Raw genomic sequence first — 17,014 nt, 5'->3', positions numbered from 1 at the left:
CTCTGACACTGCGGCTTGCCCGAGATGCCGGACAATCGGAGCAGACCTGGCCCACATGCTATGGTCTTGCTCTGCCTTGCCCTCTTATTGGAAGATGGTAGGGGACACCCTTAAAGAGGTAACGGGGCGAACCCTTCAGTTTGACATTGCAGTGGCGCTTCTGCACTGGTTCCCGCATACCCCCAAGACACGGGTGACTAGCAAGTTTATCGACATGGGACTAATCTTGGCAAAACGGGAAAGCGGCGCTGGAAGGCACAAGTTGGTCCGACGGGCACTAAATGGCGCACTGAATTACTCAAATGGGCGGAGGGGGAAGAGCACCCTGCGCTACCAATTAGCGAGGCGGCAGCAAAATGAAAAAGCACTGGACTCTGCACAGGCATGGGAAGCATTAGTACGAGCCCTGCGCGATCACAATTCCCCTAGCGACACGGATACTGACGCTGCTGAACTACCTGCGTCCCAATAATGCGATAGGTTTCTTACATACTCCTACGCACTGTGGATGGTGCCCTCCTACACGCTCACAGATGAACTGCTACTGCACTGATGGCGGGGGGGGAGGGGGGTTGGAGGGCGGACAACATATACAGATTACCCCACGAACATTTGATCCTATGCCTATGCTCTCTTGCCTTCAAATTGTTGGGTGGGCTTTGCTGCATTAGGGGAGGGGGAGGAGGGGGGCTGTTTTTCTTGGGTTGTTCCTTTATCAGGTTTTCTTGATTTACAACAAAAGTAAAAGCAGGACTTAGCCGCAGCGTGAAGACGGTCTCATATTTTCAAAACTCTGCATCGGGCTTCTTGCTAGGCCAGTGTATTTATGTTGTTTACAATTTGCCGCCCGACCTCCGGGTTGTGGGCTGAATGGCCTTGTATCTGTTCTGCAATAAAAATACATTTAAAAAAAATAAACACGCGAGTTAAAAAGCAGGCCTAGGGCCTGTGGAATCGCTGGGGCTGCCTAGAACCACCAAACGTTAGGATGTAAGAGGCCCACAGGAGACGCGTGCAGTGTCTAAACACAGCCGCAGGTTACCATTGACTTTCTATGGAGAACTAACATGTTACAAACTTACAGTTTAAGGGTACTTCTAGGTGAACTACGATGGAACCCTTTTAGACTAGGACACTTCGAGAGTCAAGACCCACGGGAGCACCGGAGTACTCGTTTTACCTCACCCAGAGAAGCCGGGTACATAGGTGCCTTTTGGCGTCGGGTTTCGCCGTCGATTCCTATGGAGAGCTACGAAGAAGTGCTACACGCGTCCAGAGGAAAAGTGTCCGGGTGGATCGGAGATGAAAAGAACCTGAAAGAAGAGGAGACAGAGTCTGGGTCACTAGCCAGTGACCAGGATGGCGATAGGAAGATGCCACCAAATGTCGGGTGATTTCAGGTGAAAAGGTGAAGCTGGTCTCTTCAGCCACGAGGACCAGGAGGCATAGACGACGACCAGGAGCTGAATTCGAGCTGTCCCGCAAAGGATCTAGTTGACTGAGGTGTCGGTTCCTGGATTGGACCCAACAAGGCTTGGCAAACGCAACCCACGCAAGATGTCGAGATTGGCTTCGGAGCAGACCAGCAAGGTCTGAGGAACTTCTCTTTTGGGGAGAAGTTGGAGCAAGCCTGGAGTAACCAGGAAAGCAAAGTAAATCAAGGATTGGTCTTCTTGGGGGCTCACTAGCCAACGGACTAGGAACCGCAAAGACACGCCGAGCTGAAATGCACAAAACGTGCCCACGGGACACTCGTGGAGTGTGGGTCTCCGAGCTTTGGTGCAAAAGGTGCTGGGGCTTCAACACCCCAATGCACACCTTCGGGATACCTCAGGAAGTCGGTGCAGTAGCAAAAATACAGGATGTCCAGGAGTTCCGGTCTCTCGTGTCCGCCACAGGTCTCAGCTTTGCTGGGAGCGCAGGTCAGCGTCCGAGATGTCTGGAAGTCCGTGTCCTGTGTCGCAAATTCTTCAGGGATCCGGCTGGAGCCTCGGAAATGCAGACCGGCAAAGATGCTGTTGATGCCTGTTTGAACAGGGTGGCCACTCCTTGACCACAAGGGAGATTTCTTCTGTCTTCCAGTCGATATGGAATATCGAAGGTCCAAGATATATGTTGCAGAGTTTCGTCCAGGGTAATCTAAAGTCCTAGGGACTGGAGTTCTATACTTATAGTAAGTTTAGGGGTTGGACTAACTCCAATGTCCCTCCTATGGGCGGACCGGGGTTAGTCTAGTTTCGCGCCAAAGCTGGGGCTGAGTGCCCCAGCAACCGGAAATGCATGGAGCACCTTGTGTGCCCTAGGCAGTGTCTGGAAAGCATTCACTGAATGCAGCCCTCCCTGCCCCAATACACTAAAAGCCTGTCTGGGGAGGTGCTAGCACCTCCCTGGACAGGAAACCTATTGTCCAGGCCTCCCCTGCTGGAGTTTCGTCCACCAGCAGGAGGGCAGACTCGTGTCTGTGGCAGCAGCATCCATTTTGTGATGTTGGGGCTCTGTTTAACTTTAACCGGGTTGAACAGTAACTACATGTCTTCTCCCTCTACAAGGGTGGAATGCTACCCCCGCCGCCAGAATTGGCGGGGGGTAGTATTCTAAAGTGTTTGACACCTTACACGACATGTTTTGATAAAGCAAAACCAAAGTTAGCATTAACCACGAGGATTATAATGCACTTAAGAGTATATGGTATGGCTATATCATAGAACAGCTATAAGGAGATGGTTCCAAAAGCTGCAGAGGGGCTCAACTCATGCTAGGGCACCCTCCCACAAAACAAGCACTCTGCCCCCAGGATTGTCAAGGCCTGCCATAGGAGTGACTTATAGGTTACTATGTGTCTATATACAAGGTAGATATAGATATACGCGGGTGCCGCTCACAAAGGATTTTTGGACCAATTGGGATTACACGCTCTAACCTCTCCCCTGCTTACCGGATCACCTTGCCTCCCCACTCGCTCGCACTCGCTGGTGGGAGCGCTCTCTGCAGTCCGCAGAAGCACACACTGCTCCCAGCGGAGTGCATTGTGGGTTGAGGCTTGAGGGGGCATTAACTCGATCTACTCCGTCCGGGGGACTGCGAGGACCAGCAATCCCTGAACTAGCCCAGCTGGTGCCTCTTCCCCCGGCGGTCACGCCCACCTCCTTGACGGTTATTAGTGATAGGCTCATCTCCGCGACGCGCGCGGGTCGGAGCACGGGGCGAAGCCCGGGCTAAGGGCGGGCCCGTTTAAGCCCGTTCAAGACTGGTTTTTCATATCTTTTCTTTTATTGTATTTCATTGGTAGCCCTCTTAATCTTATTGCCTATTATCTGAACTATGTCTCCGAGGGGCACCAGGAGTACCAAAGCCCTTCGCAACGCCCAAACCACTGGCCCAATCGATCAATTTATTGCTAAGGCAAACGATGCCATTAATCAGGGTGTTTTACTGTTGGAGCGAAGGGTTTCTCAGGATCTGAACGCCGCTAAACGTTCCTCCCTGGGCCCATTGGCAATGGTCAAGTCCCCGGGCAACCCCCCAGCCCCAGTTACTCTTTTAACTAACCATGCTGATGCTATTTTAGTGCCAGCTACCGTGGACCTATCTGTTTCACTTGATTTTTCAGTTCTCCAGCAATCCCAACTATCATCGTCACTGGAGCACACCCCCGCCCTTTTCAACTCTCCGAACAGGGTCGACCCTATCCCCACTGTTATACGAGGAATCAGGGAGGGTGCAATTCCCCAAAAAAAAGAGAAGTCAAAAAAGATTCCTCGCCACGTTAGGAGCCCTCAGCTTAACAACCACTCCCAAATTGGGTCCCCAAAAGCCCTGCCACCCAACCCTCACCTTACTTCCGTTCTTCATACTCCCAACAAAGTAGCCCCCCCACCTACCGAAGAGCCACACTCTCCCACTGTAACCCAAAACTCTTCCCCCACGCTGCTCATTTTTAGTCCCCATGATAGTAATAGTTCAAACGCAGACTCTAGTAGTTGTCCCTCTGAGTCAAACCAAGAACTTTTTGATATCATTGGGGCACTACTTAAATCCTATCTCCAGCCGCTAGAGCACATTCTCACCAACATAGCGAAGCAGTTAGATGTGCTGTCATCAACACTAAAACCTACCATAGGGCCTCAACCCGCCAAATCTGTAGTTAGTAGACCTATTCCCAAAAACTCTAGCAAAACGGCCCTGGGAACCAGCAGTTCGGCTATCAGTCGTCCTGCTATAGCAGTCTCTACTTCCACTGCAGCAGCATCATCCAGACCTAATCCCCCTAGTTTAAAGACGGCAAATGTCCCCACCCCAACAGTTCCCTCTCTTCAAACAGTTCCCTCTCGTCCAATCCCTGCCCCATTGCCTGTCCAGCCTACTACTTCTTCCACTAGACACTTCAATCTCCGCGATCAACATAATTCCACTTACAGGACTAGGAGGAAGGGGACCCCTCCAATTCATCTCCCACCCGAAGCAGCACCCTTTGTCGTCATTATGACAGGGGTTCCAGAATTAAACCCAAGCTCGGATGAACCCAGTTGGTCCCTTAGAAATAAGGTACTACACTGGTTATCTAGTAATAGGCCTCTTCCCCCTTACGCCAACAATAGAGTCACCTCAGTACGGCGAGTCCCTTGGTTAGGTAAAGTACACAAATCACTTCATGGTGACTGTGTAATAGTTAACTTCGAAGACCCTAATACAGTAGAGCACATTTGCTCCTGGGACTCCCAATATACATCCGATGGTATTAGTACCAGACGACTTTCATTTTTCTATCCTCCAGCCCAGCACTACAACACCGGGTCAGAATGGACTTGGACTCAAGTTGGTAACTGGAATCCTAGACGGGAGTGGAACAACAGGCCAAGGTATGGGGGGAGGGACGTAGCACCCTCATTTGGTTGGGGCGGAATTCCACTGTCCAATAATTATGAATGTCTGGACATGGTTGATTGACCACCATCTTCCAGCAACTACGTCAATCTTCCATTTCGCTCCCCCGATCACTGCGCTGCCGCACAGACCCTGGGCCCGGTCTTGCTGCCGAGCATGACAACCCTCTCTGCTTTACCTAATTCAGACGTATCTATTTCAAATCTGATAATTGCTTCTCCTATCCCTCCCCGAATTTCACTCCCTACCAAGCATGTACCCACTACCCCTAATTTTTTACCCACCAACACAACTGCCTCTTGCGTTGCCCGAAAACACTGTCTTTCCATTAACGCTACTCCATTTAAACCTATTACTGCTAAAAGTTATGCCTCCTCGTTTCATCTTTCGGTCTTATTTTGGAACGTAGCGGGCCTCCGCCAAAAACTGAAAATTAATTCTTGGCTGGATTTCGTTTCTTCTTTTAAAATAATTTGCTTTCAAGAAACGTGGGCTATAGACCCGATTCATCTGAAGGGCTATATTACTTTTCACTCACCTGCCAGCCCTACAACTCATGGCAGATCCAAGGGGGGGTTTAGCTGTTTACTTGTGTAATACCTTACCCTTGCTGAAATCTTCCGCTCTTCATAATACTTCAAACTATCAAATTATTTTGGTTGAATTTACTAAAGGTATTGTTTATCTCTGTGTTAATTTTTATAATAATCTCAATACAGTTGACTGCATTAAATGTGTGAAGGAAATTTCCTTTTTGATTAATGACTATTGTAATAACCATCCTACATTTTATGTTACACAATTTGGGGGGGTGATTTTAATGTCACATTGTGCCCTAACTATAGTAAGGGAATCTGTGGTTGGCAGGATGAAAATGATTGCCCACTAACGCATTTCACTCACTCCCCCGTGGGCAACGTTGTGAACGACAGTCTGGTCGAAATGGAACTAGATTTTGCTAATATGTTGGTTGATCCCTCTACTGACTTCAAGCCTACCTTCCATGGCAGAGATACGCTGTCCACTATTGATTTTATTTTTTGCTCAACACTGCTGAAAGGTAACCTTCAACGGTTTAATACGGGGACAGATATTTCAAGTGATCATTATCCCAACAGTATTATTTTGTCGATTCCACATGGCAGCCATCAACCCATTCAGACCAGCCACCTAACCCAGCAGTCTCTGACCCTGGACAGAGCGAACGGCTTCACGGTTAAATGGTCTAAAATCGACCCTTTAGCTATTAACGCCCAAGTCATCTCTAACTCTCTTCCATGGATAAACAACTGCCTTGCTGAAGATTCCTCACTACAGTTGATTCTATCCAGCTTCCAAGAGATTCTATCAGTAACACGTTCAGTCCTATTTCGCAAACACAATACGGCCACGAAAGGCTCAATGGGTTGGTTCGATAAAGCTTGCCGTAAAGCCCTAACAGACTTAAAAAAGGCCACAAATAGCACTATCAGAAATCCTTCCTTGATAGCCAAACTAAGAAAAAACTACAAGGCGGCCCAACAGAACTGTAAAAAGGCCCTAAAGAAGAACTTATAGGATCAATTACGCGAGTGTTGTTTAACCAAAGATAGTGCCCAGTTCTGGTGTGTTATTAAATCACCTTTCCTAGCTGATGACAATACTCTGCAGCACATAGACGTCGCTATCACTGCAGAGCTTTGGGTATCCCATTTCTCGAAAATATTTGGGGGGCACCACGACCCACCCCCACCAGCAGGTACCCCACTTTTAGACCTCGATGGTGTTTCAACTTACCCCATCGACTTACATTTTACCCTAGGTGAGGTCCTGCACGCTCTATCGCGATCTAAAACAGGAAAAGCGCCTGGCCCAGACGGTGTCCCTTCGGACATCTTTTCTAGCAACTTAGAACTGTGGGCTCCAGTGGTCACTCAGGTGATGGCGGCTGTTTCGTCATATGGCCTCCTGGATTCTTGGTCCTCCTCCATACTATTGCCGATCTTCAAAAAGGGGGGTCGCAGTAACCCTGCCTGCTACAGACCAATTTCCCTCCTGGACTCACTGGGGAAGGTCGCAGGTCGCCTACTCCTGGAACGTCTCCAGGATTGGGCGACGGACAGTAACATCTTAACCGACCTCCAGTATGGGTTCCAGGAGGGCCTTGGTACGGTAGAACAGGCATTAAATCTAACCTTACTGGTAGGCAAGTACGCCGGAGCAAAGCGCGGCAACTTGTACGCAGTTCACATCGATCTCAGCTCCGCCTTTGATTGTGTGATCCACTCCAAGTTATGGTTCATCCTGAGCGAGCTTGGAGTGGATCCCCCTCTCATTAACTTTCTGTGCGAGCTGTATTCCGATGCTACAGCGCGCGTGAGGTTTGGGTTAGCTGGAGAATTAACACCTTCTTTTCCCGTCACGAGAGGAGTAAGGCAGGGCTGTGTCCTTGCCCCTTTTCTTTTCAACCTATATACCAACGGGGTTGAGAAGGCCTTGCTCGAGGGTAGCCAGGACCTTCCTGCTATTAACCATCGCCCAATCCCTGCCTTACTCTACGCTGACGATTCCGTCATCTTAGCTAGGACCCTCGTTCAGTTGCAGAAACAAGTAGATAGGTACAACCAGTTTATGTCCACTTTGGGACTAAGAGTTAACAAAAGCAAGACTTTTGTCATGCACTTTGGCCCGAAAGTTAAACATCCGAAACCAATTTACCTGGAACAGGTCAAACTGGAGCGCGCTAGGGATTACCCTTATCTAGGTATTCAAATGGATGACCAACTAACATGGAAACAGGCTGTGGCTTCCCGGAAAATACATTTTCAAAGAGCCACTTCAGCCTTGGTCTCCTTTTCTCGTAAACTGGGTAAACCTGCCCCTAGAGAACTGCTTAAAATTTACCAAGCCAAATGCCACAGTGTAGCCACCTATGGTGCCCGTTTGGGGCCATACCCAGGTTGATAGTTTACAACTTGTTCAAACCAAGTTCATAAAATATATCCTGGCTCTACCTAGGAGCGCTCCAATATACGGCTCCCATATCGAGCTGGGCATCGATTATATAATAGATTACATCAGGTGCCAGCCGATCCTCCTATGGCGCCGTATTTGGTTAACACCTCAATGTCATCTTACACGCTCCCTCCTCCAGGATTGCCTTACACTAGAACATTGGCAAAAAATTCCTTGGTTATTGTACGTTTTTAGTTTCTTTAGGGACATGAACTGTGATACTTATTTTTCTGATCCACTGTCTTTGTCTGACATCAGCAAAAAGGCGCTGAAAACTCTCTGCATAAATCACTTGAGACATCTTCGTCTCTGCACAGAGATACTGAAGCCCAGTAACGCGCACATTCTATCCATACAATCTACCCTTGGTACCCAGCCTTATTTGTCTTTTTTTCTATCTAATTTTGAAAAATATGTGTTAACACGATTTCGCTTCAACCTATTCTTTCGTCTTGTCACTTTCCCTGATATGCACAATTGGTCGCACGAAATGGTAAGCTGTCCGTGCGATGGCATTTCTGATCAAACATACACACCATCCTTTTTTGCTATTATTTTGCTCAGCCACGTAAAAAATGGTTAATCCCGCTCTTACGTAGCATGGGGTTGAGAACATGTCGACCAGCCTTTCTGGCTCTGCAGATGTTGGACACCCCCTATGCTGCTAAATGTGTGGCACTCTTTCTTAAATCCTGTTTAAAAACTCGCAGTATGATCGGGTCTCTTACCGTATGAATTGATACTTTTTACGTGTTCTGTAACAGTATTTACTGTTTTACTTTTAATCATGTATAATGTTTGTATTTCATTTTTTTATTTTTTTATTTTTACAGTTTCATTTGTGTACTGATGGAAATTTATTTGTTTTTTAAACTGTACTTTTTATGATTGAATGTTTTGTCGATTGAATAAAAGTTTATGAACTGAACTGAACTGAATATAGATATACTATATCTAAGTAAGGGGTGATTACACCACCTTACCCAGGCTGTAAGAACAGACCTGTGATGTCAGTTTGGAAGGCTAACCAGGGGTGGCACAATACATGCTGCAGCCCCTGGTAGGCCTAGGGTGCACCTATGCCCTGGGTACCTAGAGTACCATACACAGGGGCTCACAAGGGTGACCCAGTAACCAATCTGGTATGTACCTAAAGTACACGGAGTCCATTTTATAGAGAAAGCAGATTGACTGGGGCCCTGAATAGCAGGGTCCCAGTCCAATTAAGTGGAAAACTAGCAAAACACCAGGCAAAAAGTGGGGGTAACCATATAGCCAGATATCCACCTTCCTACAACAGAGAAATCATTTGTAAAAGGAATCCAGTGGGTTCTGTGCCCTGGCTATCGCACAACTGATGTCCAAGATTGCAAGACGTGCACGTTTTGGATTGTTGAGCAACAGTAGCTGCAACCTAGTTGTGGTCTCATTTCTTTGTTTGACATGAGGTGTGGGAAGCCTCATAATTTGACCCGTTGCAGAGGTATTGTGACTGCTATTTGTTGTCGGTGTGAATACTGATAATTTTAACAGGTTGTCGCTGGGCAAATTAATCATGTTGGTGACCGAGTAAATGTGAATGACTGTCCATGTATACCTGTACTGTGATCAATTGCTCGAGTCTGAACGGTGGAGCGCAGAGCTTAGTAGCAGCAGTGGGGAGCAGAGGTGTGTGGAGCCGCCGGGGTCCGGTCCTCAGTCGACCCTCGGCCAAAGCCAGGCGTGAGGAGAGAACACCTGAGGAACACACTGCGGGATTACGTCCCCCGGCTCACAAGGAGACCTCAGCGACAAAACGCAGGTGAAAGCCGGTCACCTAATCGAACTGGGGACACTCAGGACATCCAAGAAACCGGCGTAATTGGAAGACTAACAGAAGCCTCAACAGAAGGTCAGGAATTACAACTCAGTCCGTTTGAGCCTATCCAGGAAGTGCCCAAGGAAGAAAGTGCACTATCTAACTAAAACAAATTCTGGACTGTCCCACGACTAGAACATCTTGCTCTCACCAATAAAGGCACAGTTTGGGCACACCAACATTCCCCAACAAAGCAGTCCCCCAGAAATGGAGTTCAATGAGGTCAACATGAGTGAACTAAGTGACATCACCGAGCTAAAGCAATGCAATGCCACTCAGTACACAGAAGATCCTTCACCACTCCCAGCACCTTTATGGGTCCCATTTATTAACACAATGGAGACCATTTCAACTGCACTTTCCTTTCACTCAGAAAACTTAGAGGTCCAAGTTGACCTTTTACATGTCTTAGCCACCCATGTTTCAGGCATTGAGAAGAAACTTCAAGATCTAAACTCCCTAATTGAGCGGGTTACACAAGGACCCGTATACCACGTATCATGAGTGTCAAAGTACCAGTACAATCTAAAATCCATTCCCTCCAGAATGACAGACATTTTGGCAGAAGTTAAACCGTGGAACATAACCTCACCACCCAACTCAAGCCAGAGTATACTAGCCTTTCCCACCACAATGGGGACACTGGAAAGCGAGAATGAAGGAGACTGTATCACGGGCTATACAGATAAAATCCAACCATCCATGGACGACCTGCAGCCCGCACTCCCACCAACAAATCAACAATGTAGAGACCAAGCTCACAGCAACAGACACATAATTGCAGGCGCTGAAATAAAGTCTCCCCTTAATAAAAAGGAAACGCAAACATTTGAAAAAATCGAGGAATAATAAAATCGATAAAGTACTAAGAAAAGGCCTAGATGCCTCCAAACATATTGTATCCGGAACAAGAAGCTCCTTGAACACAAACGGAATCATCAGGGCCAATCACCAAATACCTCGCTAGCCCCAACTTACTTGTAGACCTCGGAAATAGGGGCCCGGATGCAGAAATAAAACAGTCCCCCCAAAAAATGCTCTAATCAAAAATTCTCAACTGGGAACCCACTCAAAAATCATCGGTCAGAACAACCAACAATACTCCAATATTTTTCAGAACAAACAAACTCACACAACAGAAAAGGTTAGTATGGAAGGGAAAAGCTGCATCCACACTAATGACTTATTTAACAAAAAGTTGACGGCAACCGAATTAAATACTAACCTGCAGATATCATGGCAAACTTGGGACTTCATAATAACGACCCTTACTTCCAATTTCTCACCACATCAAATGCAACACACAAACAGAACTAGGAAAGAAGCATCTTGGTTTTCAAACTCCGTATTATGGAAAAAAAGGATTTTACACAAGGAAATTAGAGCACTACGGAGAAACGCACCAACGAACTGTGCAAATCGGAATCTTCAAATCAACCTTCTCAGATGTCAATATAAAAAGGAAGTATGGTCAGAAAATAATTTACACCAATCAAGCATCAGGATAAAGTTGTTGCAAACAAGCAAAACAAATAAGTAGTTTTGGGCAGAAATACATAACATAGCAAACGGCTCCTTCCGACACATAACGTAAACATTTCTGTAGCAGACTGGATAGAATATCTGAACATGTCTGATAAACAAGTACCAGTGGACGAATACCACTAAGCTCGGATTCAATTGAAAAGTGAGCTTCTTGAAAATCTGTCTGAATGAAAATGACTACATGAAACTCAAGTCGAGAAAACCTTTAAAAAAAAAAAAAAAAAAAAAAAAAACCCACAAAAAAAAAAAACTTAGGTCAGATGGGCCCCCGCCCCAAATAGCCTTCTGAATGCATTATTCAAGCTTGAACAAAGTTTCTGGACTGAGCATCTCACTCCCTGTTCAACCATGAGTTCCTAACAAATAGCATACCTCATCATGGAGAGGCAGCATCCTTCACCCAATTTTCAAAGCTGGCAGTAGATCAGATCCAGCGAATTACCGATTGATCGCTCTTATAGATGTAGAAGCCAAATGATATGCCTCGAATCTCTTTGTAGATCTTGAAGAATGAGTGACTTCTAGCAATATCCTTCCAATTACACAAACCGGCTTCAGGCACAAGTACAATGGGTAAACTTTTGGCTTTGAACCTCCTTGCAGAAAAAGCCCTACAAAAGTCCACCAAATTGTACACCTGTTTCGTGGACTTAAAAGCAGCTTTCGATATGGTACCAAGAGAGCTCCTATGGTGAAAGATGACAAAATGGGGCATGTTGCCAAAGTTACTAAAAGCAATAACAAACGTGTACTCACATACGCGGATCCAGGTAAAACTAAGCAACATAGGCCTAAAGCAAGGATGTGTGCTAGCCCCTTGCTTATTTGATACCTTTACAGCAGATTTAGATGCCAGGCTGTCAGAAGTCCAAAGCGATCCAAGCTAGCAAAGCACCAAGTCAGAAGTCTACTATATGAGGACGACATAGTATTATGTAGCCAGACGCCAATTGGCCTCCAGCGATTAATAACCAAACTGTTGGAATATACAGAAGCGCTCGGATAACTTTTAAACTATAATAAAACAAAGGTGGTCTGCTTTTCCGCAAAAACCAACAGCCACAACACAAAAATGGTTTGCAGCAGAGAACAGAACAGCGCTGGTTGGCTTATACAAATGTTATGGGGTGGCGATAGATTCCAAATGAACATTTAAAGGCCATCTAACCAGAAGACGAGCCCAGGTGTACAAACTGTGCTTTGCATTAAACACACTACGATCAAAACTAAGGTGTTCGCCCAATTCCCACCATCTAAAGATAATTGCAGCCAAGTTTCTTCCAACACTCACTTACAGCACTGAACTTTTTAAGGGCAAAAATACAAATGTACAACAATCCACTATTTTTAAACAATTTTTTTTTATCCCGCAATGTATCACCCTGGTGCAGGTCCGACTGGAATTTGGGCTATTCAATCAACTACTGGTAAGGTCAGCAGCAAAAATCCAACTGTGCTGGAGGATGAGAGCGGCACACGAAGACTCCCTGGCAGGTCTTTGCTGGTCAGAATTAAAGAATCAGCCCAAAGTTAAGAATGATTGGCCAACAGCGATTCAACAAGTATTAACCGCCCTCAATATGAACGAAGTATGGGGCACAAACACCAGTTTCCCCGCATTCAAAAAATAAATAAATTGCAAATAAAGCAGCCAAACAGATAGCCTGGTTACTGGATAAAACAGCGCTTGCAAAGAAAAAACATGGATCAATGGTTTTATCCTCGTATGGGGGTCAGGTTGCCGCAGCTGTATCTAGTAAATCATACCGCCAACAATACAGCACTCACTACTCCTTATTCAATTGGAACCTTTTTCCTCAAAAGATCAGATTCCATCATGGAGACAAACCTGGCCGACGCATCTGTGCCCACTCTGTGAGAGTGTGGAAGAGACAGCCCAACATTTTTTGTGTATTTGTCCAGTTGTCAGTCAACTGAGACGGCAACTTTTACTTCCAGCTCTCTGAATAAGATCTTGTCGCCCCGCCGTAATGGCTTTAATAAATAGCCAGACACTGCAGCTCTCATGCAGGACAACAAAGTTTCTCCAACAAGTTAGCAAATTGCTACAAACGCAGCGGGGCAGAGGGAACAGTACAAATTAATTTTACAACCTTGACCCTCGCAAATCTGAAGAAACATAGAATGTTAAGCGTTTTAACTGGACTGATTTAGATGGAATGGAGCAAATTGACCCCGCCCATTTTGCATACTAAATACTCTCGGAAAGTAGGGATTTTATAGTATTGAGTCCTCAATTTTGCATACCGAACTCCATTTTCATGGTTTATAATCTTCATAAAAACGGTCAGCATATATTGTGCTTATTTTGCACACCGAATCAACTTTCTAATACTATACATCATCAACTTTATACGTAATGTGCCTTTCATCTCATTTTTAAGAATGACTTCTGAACTTTCTAGCTCCGGCTAGCTTAATCAATTTTGCTCTCTTAAATAAAGGACCAGCATGGACTATTCAACATAATGAACTAATGTTTATTGTGATGTTAATTAAGTCCCATTCTCAATTGAGAACCCAGTTGTATTTTGTTCATGTTATGCTAAATTGTAATGGTTTTAATTAACTACACAATAAATTCCATTTCCTCTTTCTTGTCCATGTACTTTATGTGGAAGAAAATAGCTGTTCTTTGTAAGAAAGGAATGTGTATGTGTTTCCCCAGTGCCTGTATCTGACCTGGTGTCTGGAACGCTGTGAGTGAATGATGCAAGAGCATATTGTTGTGTTACATTGAAAGGAAGCTCTTGCTATGTTATTTATATTTAATAGAGCGCACAACTCACCCGGGGGCATCTCGGCACTGTAGCAGAAACAGGGATGGGAGAGGATATCAGAATAGGTGGGATTTTAGAAGCTTTCTAAATTTGCAGTAGTTCGGACATGAAGTGGAAGATTGTTCCAGTAGTAGGGAGCAAGATAGGAAAAAGCCTTTCCAGGGCTGGAAAGGAAAAAACCTATCCAGGCCTGGAGTGTAGGTTTTGATTTTTTTGTAGCAGGTATAACAGGCCTTTCCCTTTCGAGCATTATAGGTGAGGCATCAGATCTTAAAACAGGATCTTTTCATCACTGGAAGCCAGTGCAGTTCCCTTAGCAACGGAGCAGAGGTTGTGCCTGATGGGCGATTGAGAACAAGTCTGGCTGCAGTATTCTGAACTACCTGAGTTTGGCAACTAGGGTCTCGTTGACATCCGCTAGCAGGGCATTGCCATAGTCCAACCTGCTTATTAGTAAAGCTTGGACTAGAATCTTATGGGCAGAAGTTGGAAGGTAGGGGAAAATTCTGTGCAGAAGGCGCATATTATGGTAGCATACCCCTGAGGTGGCCAACGAGTTCTTTTGTTGTTAGTGCTTGGTCTATTTTCATGCCAACATTTTTACTGCTTGTTAGGGGACCGGAATGGAGCCCAATTGGTGAGGCCACCAATTGTCTGTCCAAATAGTGGCAGCTTTCCCAAGCAGCATGATCTCCGTCTTGTCTGCATTTAATTGGAGGTAGTTCCTGTTCATCCAATCAGAGATGGGTAGCATACCCAAGGTGAAACTTTTTTTGCTGCTATCAGGTCAGGCTCAAATGAAAACATCAACTGGCTGCCATCCGCATATGAGATTATTTCAAAGCCAAAACACTCGGCGATCCTGACCAAGGAAGTCATATAGATAAAGCCCAAACAAGGGCACTGCAGAACACCCATGCCCAGGATTGCCTTACAAGAACAATTGGGCCCAGGATGATGGTTTGATGTCTAGCTTTTAAAAATGATGTAGCCATTTTAGTGCAAGGCCTTGTATGACAATCTCTCACTGCTTTCCCGCAGCCCCATAGGGTAGACTGAGCCCAGAAAAGCTCTACCTGCTATTGCTGTAACCGGCCTAACACACAATAAAGAACTTCCCGCCTATCTGAATGGCTGCAGATTCTTACTTGACGACCCTGCCCTCGGACTGCAACAAATTGGTAAAGCGACAGTGCCAGACTTGACTTGGTCGATCACTGTGCCTCTACAGACGATGACCAAGGAAATGAAAAAGTATTTTGTGTAGAGAAGATCTCACCCAAAACATGCATGCTTTTCATAAGACTCTACATTGGATACCAACACTCATAAAACAGTCGCCCACCTCCCATGAGGCAATAGGCCTTTTGAACACATATCCCCTGTTACAAAACGCAGAAGCCACACCTTCCTTTGGAATACACAGAAAACCAACCATCTCTTTTAGTTCGTCACCCCGTCCTCCCCGCTACACTTCATCCCACAGAACCCCACCCACTTCCCCCCAAGCTTCATTGTGCTCACCAGATCATCTTACTTCCTGTTTACCATAAACCCGTCCCATCCCACACACATGGTGTGCCGTCAAACCCATGCCTTTGAGGGGATAGCACAAATCCAAAACACCCATACCATGTGTAGCCACAAGAAAACCTGTACCGACCGCTTCACTCATAAACCCCACTGTAACTATAAAATTGTGTTCATAATCCATGTGTACCTCGCTGGGGTTAGTCCCATGTGCTACCCCTCCCCCACACCTCAAATCACGGATACCGCTCCCCGCCTAAACTATATACCCCAAGAGGCTGCCCCCACCACCGCCACCTCCTAGGGGTTTACCATCTTGGCTGCTTCGGCCCACGTGCGCTCCCGTCGTTTCCTCTTGTCCTTCATGTTACGTGCGCTTGAGCGGGTGAGGGGCGGGGAGAGGTCGGGGGTCTCGTCACCCGCCACGGGGAAAGCTGGCGGGACAGCGCGGGGCCCAACGGTCGCGGAAAGCAGAAGGACGAGGCAATGCAAAAGGAGGGAAGCAGAACGCGCCAGACCGCGAACCACCGACGCGCGCTAGAGCACCACGGCTCCACGTTGGGGTCAGAGGTCAGCGGTCGCCCCCGCCGCTTGCTGTAAAGGATAGTGTCGCCCTCCCTCCTTGTCGTGCCACCTCTTTCCGACCGCCGCCGCTCCTACTTTCCAGCCGGGATTTTTTTTTTGAACGAAAACAAACCGCGTTGGGTTATGGGTATTGTAGTCCCGCACTCCTTGAATAGACTGCGCATGTAGGCGGAGCCACGTCTTCTGCCGTAGCCATTTTAAAGTCGTAGGTAAAGTCAATGGCCGTAGGCAGAACAAAGTGGATCAATACATTTAGAGGCTAACGAACACTGACCGATATTTACACGAGCGCATTCGTGGGTTCTGGTAAAGATCGCCATCAATCTGTTCATTTGTTAAAATGTCTGACATCGCAGAAAATCAGGTCCGCCCGTCGCCATTGTTGTGGTGCCGCGTCATTTTGGCAGACTTGTTAGAGTCAGGCAAAGTACCTTGCTAATTCACGAGATCAGGCCCGGCGGTGCCAGACTTCACGTGCCCGATGTTTGCCTGACCCATATATGGCGCCGGCCGCCTGTGTAACTTTCTGTGTCTCCGGGCTATGAATTTGACGCCGCCGGACGCCTACTTTCGGCGGCCTTGTGTGAAGATTCAAAAGATAGATGTAATGATCAAATCCAAGAAGTATTATTTGTAGTGTCTCAGGGCTATGAATTTGACGCTGCGGGACGCCTACTTCCGGCGGCCTTGTGTGCTGATCCAAATATAGATGTAATGATCAAATCCACAAAGTATTATTTGTAGTACCATTTATTCAAGTCGGAATACAGAGTGAATGAAGGTGGGAGGCAGCTCCGTTTCATTGCAACTGCCTGTC

At 46.4% G+C, this 17,014-nt stretch overlaps 1 protein-coding gene across 3 annotated transcripts in view; it reads right to left on the bottom strand.

Annotated features, from left to right (window-relative positions):
- The window catches only part of ASXL1 (ASXL transcriptional regulator 1), a 146,738-nt gene extending 130,416 nt beyond the window's left edge, over nucleotides 1-16,322 (bottom strand). The window contains exon 1 of one of the 3 annotated variants that reach the window (XM_078651783.1): nucleotides 15,925-16,322. Coding sequence is in view for 1 of the 3 variants with exons in the window: in XM_078651784.1 (XP_078507910.1) it covers nucleotides 15,925-15,978 (54 nt within the window). In the remaining 2 variants the exon portion in view is untranslated. The remainder of the gene's footprint in view (nucleotides 1-15,924) is intronic. The other 2 variants (XM_078651782.1, XM_078651784.1) reach the window with 2 other exon arrangements.
- Between the last annotated feature and the right edge of the window lie 692 nt (nucleotides 16,323-17,014).

Source organism: Lissotriton helveticus, chromosome 7 (genome assembly GCF_964261635.1).
Source record: "Lissotriton helveticus chromosome 7, aLisHel1.1, whole genome shotgun sequence".
NCBI lineage: Eukaryota > Metazoa > Chordata > Amphibia > Caudata > Salamandridae > Lissotriton > Lissotriton helveticus.
The sequence above is the reverse complement of the archived record's forward strand: the minus strand, read 5'-3'. Positions and strand labels throughout refer to the sequence as shown.